At 28.7% G+C, this 10,170-nt stretch overlaps 1 protein-coding gene across 7 annotated transcripts in view; it reads left to right on the top strand.

The window, feature by feature from the left end:
- The first annotated feature begins 3,191 nt into the window (after nt 1–3,191).
- The window catches only part of LOC102675898 (transcriptional regulator ovo-like), a 27,386-nt gene continuing 20,407 nt past the window's right edge, over nt 3,192–10,170 (top strand). For all 7 annotated transcript variants that reach the window (XM_006611208.2, XM_006611209.2, XM_006611206.2 and 4 more), the window contains exon 1: nt 3,192–3,656. In XM_006611208.2, coding sequence (XP_006611271.1) covers nt 3,500–3,656 — 157 coding nt within the window. In that variant the 5' untranslated portion in view covers nt 3,192–3,499. The remainder of the gene's footprint in view (nt 3,657–10,170) is intronic.

Below are 10,170 nucleotides of genomic sequence, written 5' to 3'. Positions count from 1 at the left end.
AAATGATATTAAATGAATATTGTAATAAATATATAATAAATGTGTTAAAATGATTGTTCAATAAATTAATAAATAATAATAATAATTAAATAAATGAATACTATAATAAATATATAAATAATAAATTTTTTAATAATCAAAAGATTAGAAAATTTTACTGAAACTTATAATTTCGCAGAAAATTTTTAATATCTAGAAATAAAACACTCTCAAAATGCAAATAAGATTACTTGTTCATAATACGGTAAAAAAATATAAACGGATGAATAGATCCTCACGGATAGATAGTTTATTAATTGCATTGTCTTGCGAAAGTAAGATAGATAAATATCATTTTATAATATCTTTATTATTTACATAATCCAAGAGAAAATATGAATTAGTCAAAAGAAAAAAAAAATTATTAATGTAAATAAAAAATAATAAAAAATAAAAAATCTTTTATAATAATAATAATACATCTTTTTCGTTTTTGTAAAATTTCATTAAAAATTTCTCAATTTAAACAAATATATATTATGATATAATGAAATAATATTTTTTATATATATTTTATATATATTTATTATTTGCACATATTAAATAATTTATTATACCAATCTATGAGAATATAGATTGAAGAAAGAGATAATAAAAAAATAAATATTGCAAATTTATTCTTATTTAATTATTAATGTTCCAATAAAATTTAGATAGTGTTCTTAATTTTAATTTTTTGTGATACAATTCCTTTTTATAATTATTCAAAAAGTTAATTTTTCGAACAAGTAAATAATTTATATCTAAATTTATTGTACTAGGGATTCTATATAGAGGAAGAAACTATCCTATATAAGAAACTTGATAATCGAAGGAAAAATCTTTGCATGGTCCGAGATTCCATCTCGGGGACACGTGTCCCCCGTGAAGAAAGTCGTAAGCGTTTAGGTTTGTGTGGGATTTTTCTCATAATTTTAAGTTTCCCATGCGAGATGCAAGCAGGATACCTGCCGAATCTATGTTGTGGCCAAAAAGCATAATTCAACGTTGACAGTTGTTGTGGCCTAAATTCAAACAAGTGCTTTTAGCATAAGGAAACTTCCTAGAAAACAGAGTTGTCTTTAAGGTTTTTTGACCTGTGAAACTGAAAAAAAAAAGAAAAAAAAAAGAAAGATCAAAAAGATTTTCCCTCGTTAGTTTCTTTCTTTTTATCTTTTTCTTTCTTTCTTTCTGTCTTCGCAATCCTTTTTTAGATAAACGACAAATATGTATGGATAGTTTGGTCTTGGTTTTATTTCCATAAAATTAAAAGTCACGTCGCCTACCTGAGATTGTCACATTACGGTAGCGTAGTTTGAATTTCAAGATTCTAGAAATCTTTGTTGACTATCCTTGTTAAGAAGCCCGAACTGTAATATAAGAAACAGGAAATGAACTTATTACGAAAATTCTGTGAAATCTTGCAGCTATAATCATTAATTTGATGTTTGTTTTTTGAAATAAAAATAAAACTATTCAAATAAAAGAAAAAAATACGTTTATTAGATATAAATATTTGCAAATTTTTTTAAATCTTATTTTAAATTATTTTTAAATAATTTACTTATCAAATGTTGATAATTTTAAAAATAATAAAAAATAAAATATGATTATTTAAAATATAAAGTAAATATACATCTATATATTTAAGTTAAAGGAATATAGGAACTAAATCTAAACAAAAAGAAGATAAAAAGAAAAATGGAATTATTATATTTTTTGAGAAATAGTTATATTTTAGTAATAAAATCAAAAAATAATTATTATATATAGTATACTATAATATAGTGCTAAATAAAATAACGAATATTAAAATAATTTATTTAATAATAAATACATTATCATTCAAATAATAAAAATAAATAATAAATAATAAAAATTTTATCTGACAATATTTAAAATATCCTATAGATATGTATACGTGATTACGTGTTCGTGGTATAACAGCATGGTTCAAACTCAGCCGCTACGTGTATACCGCTTGACAACATAACTGACATAGTGGTTAGAGAGGAGAACCTAGCCTTAACCGTGAGTCGAGTCTATCATAAACCAGTATGCGGACACGTAGTATCTACGTACTTATGTTTATTGGAGAACCGTGCGTGCAATTGTGGCGAATTGTACAGGTGTTATAGATCAATGATATAGAAGTTGTACATTTTTCATTGTATCTATTTAATTTTACGTATTTGAAATTTATAAATTTATCCTATGTAATTTTCCTTTTTTTATAATGTCTTCCTCTTCTAGGTTTTTTTAATACTAAAGAATCATAAATTTCATATTTAAAAAATACATATAAATCAATTATCTTAATAAGGCAACCGATTTCTACCCAAATAGATTATCAATTATCTTCAATAAAAAACGAGGGCAAGTTCGCAGGGATCGTTGCGTCGTGTGAATGAAAAACTTGCACTGCGCACGCGCAATCGCATTTGCACGCGTTGCCGCAAAAAAGGAGAAAAATATATGAAAAATATCAAGCAACTGGTAGGAAAAGATTATACATACACGAGAAAGAGGATAGAAAAAAGAAAGAGGAACAGAGACGATACAATCAGGATAAAACGCGTCTCCGTTAAAAAGAGACGCAAACGCGATGAGGGTGGGAACCGGTACGAGGAGAAGGGCAAGGGGTATCTCGCACGCTTCAGCACACGTACGATGCTCCGTTACGCGCATGCGCTATCCCGCGAGCGGTTTCCATCTCCAACAGGCCACCGACGGGCCCCGCGCATTGCTAAAGCGACCAAATAATCTGGATGGGTTGTATACCATGCGAGGTGCGTTTAGTGGGAGAAGGAGGGCCTGCCGACCGAGCAATAAAGTGGGGATTAAATCTGCTCGCGGTGGGGATGAAGCTCGGGGCCCGGTCTAGCGAAGAGGCAACGGAGTCTCAGTCGTTCACCAGAGATCGGTCGTTCATGTATGCTACTCGATCTGCGGCCTCTATCCAGGATAACTGTAAATCCGTGACAAAGAAAGAGAGAGACAGTAAAGAAAGGAAGAGATAGAGTAAAAGACAGACCTTGGACTGACCGCGAACAGAGTAGCTAATCGATCTCTGAACTTCGCGAACTTCGTGTATGATCGTAAATAGTGACTATTGGAACAGTGATCCAAGAAAAACTTCGTTTTATTAATATTATTAATATTATTAACAATATCATCGCAGATTTTTTTTTTCTCTCGAAATGAATTTTAATAAGGAATGCTATGCCTAACTTGCATTCGGATCATTGACATTGGACGAACATTTGGGATTCTGTTTCGTTACCGAAAGTGATAAACGTTTGCCGCAATCGCAGTTTTTAAAACAGACAGTGATTGGCTGATTATTAACTTGAAAAAGACTCGAGAAGTGATTATTTGTGCGATTGATGGTTCTGAGGAATGCTATTGAAATCAGACGTGGGAATGGTGGCGTGAAACAACAAAGCAAAAGTCACGTTAGCACGCGTAAACGTACATCAGGATGCCAAAAATCTTCCTGATCAAAAATCGGCTGCATCAGCAGCAACTGAGGTTGCTGGAAGCGCAGCACCTTGGCAAAAGCCCGCCACCCTGTAGTGGTAAAGAAAGTCCTCTTGGCAGTGCCGAACCTCTCAGTCTTATTGTGAATAAACATCAATGTAAGTTTTTTTTTAATTAAATATCTCAACAACAAGGAGAATTTTCTAGATTATCATAAAAAGAATATACTATTATTTCAATCAAACATTCAAATTTTTTTTTTCAAGTCTTATTTTAATTGAGAAATTATTTTTAAAATACAATACAACATAGATCATAAATGATCCAGAATCATAGTTAGTATTATCCATCAGTTAATGTTTTCAAATGTAACATGGATCACAAATGATAATGTAAATTATTCAAAATGTTATCAATCTTTATTCTAAAAGATAATGTAGTATGGGTCAAGAATGATTCAGGATTGATTATTATTAATAATCAATCGACATTTTAAAATATATTTCGATGAACTATGGATCATGAATAACTGATTCAGAATCAATTTATTTAAGCATTAAATCAGATTTAATTTCACAATTTGTATAGTTTGAAAATTTCGTATAAATTAACAAATAATTTCAGAAATCAATATATGTAAATTGAAGAAATATTGTTTCGTGAAAAATTACAACAATTTTAAAAAAAATAACAATTTATAACAATTTTACCAGCCCGCGATAAGAAGATTCGCTGCAAAGATTGTAAAGCAGGTTTCGGCCGGTTCATTAAAATTCTCTGTTTCCTTCGACTTGGTAAGACTCCTTTCTTGCACTTGACTGTCCTAAGAAAGAAAAGAAAAAAAAATGCGCGCGCGAGAATATTTTAGGCCAGCCTGCAGGTGCAAACAAGAGTCGTGTGCACAGGTGCCGTTGCAATTTAGAAGTGCATTTGCAAATTTGATTTGTAACGCTGTCATTATCTTTTAGTATTTTATATAACATGTCATTGTTTTACGATCTATTACATTAACATCGGGAACTTTTTTTTTCAACTGTTTAATTTGATCACATAAGAAAAATTGAGAAAAAACGCGTTACGAAATTCAATCACAAAATTAATAATAATTTCGTATTTCTTTTCGAAAAGATAGCTAAAGAAAAAGAAGCATTAATTTGTAGGTTATGTAATAACTCATGATGTGACATTTGTCAATCAACGGATCATTTCTTTTTTAATCATTGGTCAACGGTATATAGTGCATAACGATATGTAAATAAGTTTTTCACTTATAACGTTATTTCTATGAAGAAATAAATTTTCTTATTATTATTTATTTATTTCATTTTTTATCATTTTTATGATTTCAATTAAATCATTTAAAACAAAACAGTTCGACGATATTATAACGTTTCATTTTTTCCTATCATTGAACGTCATGAAAATATAAATAACAAATAAGGAAACTATTCGATATTTTAAATTTCCAAATGATTTCAAAATGATTTTAGATTATGTATCTAGTAAATGTAATAATGTTATTTTAACATCATTTCTTCATTGAATGTATAATATGTATAATGGATGAAAGAAACAAAATTAGTCGGTATTTTGAATTTCCATGTTCAAAATCGGAGGCTGATTTTAGGTTATGTAATTCATTGAAAGACAGGTTAATTGAGTGTTTAGCCTGAGGCGCCTATTCGCAGGCATAACGCGCGATGGTAGTCTGACGCGATTCTTTTACAACGGTATAGTGAGTAGACAGAACGATGAAGTTGGTCCTAAACTGGTTTAGAAAAATGACTCGAACCGGTTCCTCGTTTTTCGTCGCCCCTTCCATTTTTTTTTTTCTTCTTTCTCTATTGCTACAGACACGGTCGATCGTTTCGAGAGCTCGATGTCGATGGCCTCGTATCGATTATCACATACCGCAGGTGCAAATTTACTTTCCCACAACGTTACTCATTAATCATCTCGTATTATCAATTAAGATGTACAAAACTCGAAAATTTACATTGATAAGTTTTTATTTTTGAAAAAATATCTTTTAATAATAATCGAAAAGAATTAGAATCTTTGAGTTTTATTTCGGCGAATGCACGCATATGATTCTTGATTATCGCTCAATAAACTGAATTGCTAAGCTGTTTCGATAAGTAGACAATTATCACCATCCATCACGCAGCTGTAAATTTGCAACCGTATCTTTGGTGAAATACTAATTTAATGGAATAATAAAGGCTAGACAGATAAGATTGGAATGAGATAAGCAGACGTTCGTTATTTTATTATGTGAAAATTTATTATGTTAATTTACTAGTGTTTAATCAGAATCTTCTCTATTTAGGATTTCTTTTTTTGTATTTAATTATCGGTCATTACCAACGTCAAGTATAGTATATGTGACGAATATATTTGAAATTCATTCACCATAGTTGAAATTCATGTCACAAACTATAGTTCCTGTATCCGATTATAGTCAACATTTACATAATTAGTATTAAATGCTCAATATCTATGTTGACTGATGTAATTGTTTAATTATATGAAAAAAATTATAATGTTTTTATTATTTTTCCGTTTTGCAATATTTCAATAGATATTTCAATAGATATTATTATATTAAGATAAAATCATGTTTCAAAAAAAAATTTTATTTAAAAAAATTTAATGAAATTCTATTATTAATATTAATTTTATTGATATTATGTACTACAAATTATTCGAAAACTTTCGAATTGCTGAAAATGAAATTATTACATATTTTTTTAAAAAATAAAATAATATAATATTTACTTCTCTTATAATTCAAAGCATTATGAAAATAGCAAGGGCTACGAAAGTCAAACCACATTTCAACTTTCTAGGTAAAAAGCATAACTAGAAAATAATTAGTGAAAGATGGATGGGGTATGAAATTATTCGCTTCATTAATAAGGGACTCTAAGGGACTTTTCCTTTAATGAATGAGTATTTGAAGATATATGTTTCAGCATAATGAAGAAATAAGAAAAAAAGAATATTTAAACTTGTCGCTTATATTATAATATATTACTATTTATATACTAATTAAAACTAATTAAAACAAAATATATATAGATATAGCAATTTACAATATAAAAGAATTATATATATTAAAGTATATGATATAAAGAATAAATCTATTTATTTCATAAAAAAATTCATTTTAAATTGAAATTTATTTTAAATAGATTATAAAAGAATCACGTAGATTAATTATCGATGATACAATGCAATTGTTTCACCTTCGTAGTTACATCGATGTCCCGTTAATATTACAAGATAAAGAATCCATTGAATATTAATAATTGAATAAAGTCTACGTACTTTGTATCTAGATTTATTACGTCTATTCATTAGATGAGATTCAATAATTTATCGAAGCGACAATCTTTGCTGATACATTGATTGTGTCCGCGTGACTGTGAAAGTATTCAATTCGTATTTAAATTTTTCTATATACACATTCATTATTTAGTAGCACACAATATCTTCGACGCGGCACTTCCACGTTCATATGTGGAGACATCGACGCCCGCATAAGCAAGACGCCGCGATACTTTTTATGCGTTTCAGCATTAGCATAATTTACCTGCATATTATACGCGAATAATGTGACATCGTGATTATTCTATTGTATATAATATGGTATATTCAACTATTTTTAAACTTTAAAACTTTGTATATATAATACATATATATATATATTATATTTGTATAATTATATATATTATTCAATCCTTATTAAAAAAATTATCATATGTTATATATGTCATAGATCTCGTACATATATCATTTTTTACAAATTTAAAATTTACTTCTTTTACAATTTAATATTTATTTAAAAAAAAAGATATGATTTTTCATATATAATTTTCGTGTAAAATAATTTACAATTAATATATTAATCGATTATTTCAAATATAAAAAAATAAAAAAGATTTTATAATTAAATTTAAACGAGAAATTCCAATTTTTGAAATTTCAATTTTCGAAAAATCTGGTTCTTTATTAATAGCTAAATATTCTTTTTTCAAAAAAGAATTTCATTTTCTAAAAATTCAATATTATATCTTATAATAATTATGGTAAAAAAAGGATTTTTATCAATATTTTAATAATATCAATATATCAAATTATCATTAATCTGAAATAACATTTAATAATATATAAAATGAATTTTATTCTATTGTACAAACGATTTCAAACAATTTCAAATAAAAAAATTCAAAAAAAATATATATTTATTCATTCAGAATAATTGTTTTTAGGCGCGTTTTACTCATTACGATTCAATTTGGTCACGCATGCGTTACGCGATATTGCGCAACCCTCGCGCCCGTTACAATAAGAATTTTCAAGTTTCGCACGGTTCTCGTACATATTGCGCAACACTTGAGAACGCTCACGATCGTCAATGTCTGTAATTCCACGACGGCCAAGGCGAGCCTCGTGTACCGATGTAGAGAATCCTGTGTCGGGTCGAGAACAGATTGAGAGAGGGGGGGACAGAAGGACGTAGCTGGTTCGCAGTCGTAAATAGAAAAGTGACCGAGAGGAACGAACATTCCACGAATCATAGAATTATTCTTATCGAGCATTTGTTACTTGTGCGAAGATTTATCGTCGACTACGGAAACTAGATGGACGATAAAGGAAATGGCGTTCGTGAAGACATACTTACATTCTCGCTTATGAATCATTGGAAGTAATCACTTCAAAATTAATAGAATGATTTTTAATGTACACATAAATAAATTATTTTATAAATTATATACTCTAATATATAATATTATATTTATTGATATGATAAAATATTTTTGTTGCACATTATTATTTATTATATTATTATTATAATTTAAATATAAGGTAATTAATATCAATCATATTGTTTATTTGTCTGAAATGTAAGTAATATCAGATGATTTATGAATGAGAGTAGAGTTTAAATTCAATAATTTTTTTTAAAAAATACTTCAATGTTTATTTATTGGAAGTTTAAGTGATTCATTCTTCTATGAAACAAATGTGTTAAAAAGTTATATTAACATCATATATCATATACTTTATCAGTTTGTTTTTATTAAGTTCTTAACTTAGTTTAAAAATTCTGTCTTGAATTAACACGTTAGAGATTATTATCATTTTATTTATTACTTATACTATATTACTTATTAAACGCAAGCCATAGAATACATTAAATTCAATTTGATTAACCGTACTTGTTTAATTTTCAAAAATCTTAGAACTTTTACTTATTGAAAAACTGAAAAAAAATTAAATAGAAAATTACTTAATTTAATACTTTACATAATAAGTAAATAACAAAAGGTATTAATTATTTTATTAAATATTAATGATTTTATTAAAAATACAAATTTTTGATCAATATATCTATTTGTAATTATATTAAAAAATATTCAATGAAAAAAAATAATTTTAATAATAATATTATTTTATTAATTAATTTTACAAAAAATATAATAAAAGGAAAAAACTCGAGTGTTTTGCTATTTTGAACGAAGTTAAATGCGGTACTATTTAAAATTGTGTCACTTTCCAAAGGTAGCGTATTCACAGTCTAGTCTGCATGCTCGTGATGGAATAGGCGAACACGTTGCACCAGTCAGAGGCGACGTTCGGTTGTCGTTGACACATAGGTTATCGCGCACCTGTGCCAAAGACTAGTACACCAGGATGTGCAGTCATTGTGACGAATTACAATGCACTGCTCGCAGTGTTCATCATGCGTGCATTTCACGCGTGTGCGTGTCCTTACCTGTGTGTACTGGTATGTGGGTATTAGAGGTATAGGTTTCCTCTAGTGATGGGAATGACAACCATTCATCAATATTTTGAAAAACTCATCAATATTTTAATACTTTACTGCTAAATTTTCATTGAAACTTTACAATTTTTAATTTTTTATGATAAATTATAACAACAGAAGTAGATATGACATAAAATATTTGATTCATAGAAATCAATGAAAAATCAATAAATAATTAAATGGCAAAATGCTATTTATAAAATATAGAAAATATTAATCTCTCATTGTGATATCTGAATATTAATAATCTATCGGTATTCTATAACTTTTAATTTATAAATAAAATCACAAATATATATAATTTATTTGAACACAATAAGATATCCTAGACTTTATTTCATAATGTTTAATTACACGAATTTAACACGAACTAAAAATGATTCAGCATTATTTGCTCGAGCGTTCAATTTTTAATACCCCTATTTTACCCTACTTTCCTCTATTTGCTACTTATCCTAAAAGTATTAAATAGTCAAAAACAATCGCGTACTATATGAGAAAAGTAGAATTAGCAATGGTCGTCCATCCGCAAGGACTCTGTGGCGGTCGCAACAGATTTATCGAGCCGAGCATTTTCTGCACTTGGCCCCTTTGCTTCGAAAGAATTTCGGTCACGGCCCTCTTGCGCCATTAGCCTCCGCGGCACGGTAGTCGTTAATGCGGCTGTTTCTGTGCGGAGTCTCTTGGCGTGTGTGACGGACGTCGGTGAACAGGTGCTTGTGTGTGCACTAGCCAGACGTACATCGTACTTTTCTGTTCTTCTACCTGCTTACACCGCTTTCGACCACGAGAGCTGAACCTGTTCTCCGCACGGCCAGAGGTCCACGTCGTGTCGTTTC

This window comes from Apis dorsata, unplaced genomic scaffold (genome assembly GCF_000469605.1).
Source record: "Apis dorsata unplaced genomic scaffold, Apis dorsata 1.3 scaffold_85, whole genome shotgun sequence".
Taxonomy (NCBI): Eukaryota; Metazoa; Arthropoda; class Insecta; order Hymenoptera; family Apidae; genus Apis; species Apis dorsata.
Note: the sequence above shows the minus strand (reverse complement) of the source record. Positions and strands in the feature narration are given on the sequence as shown.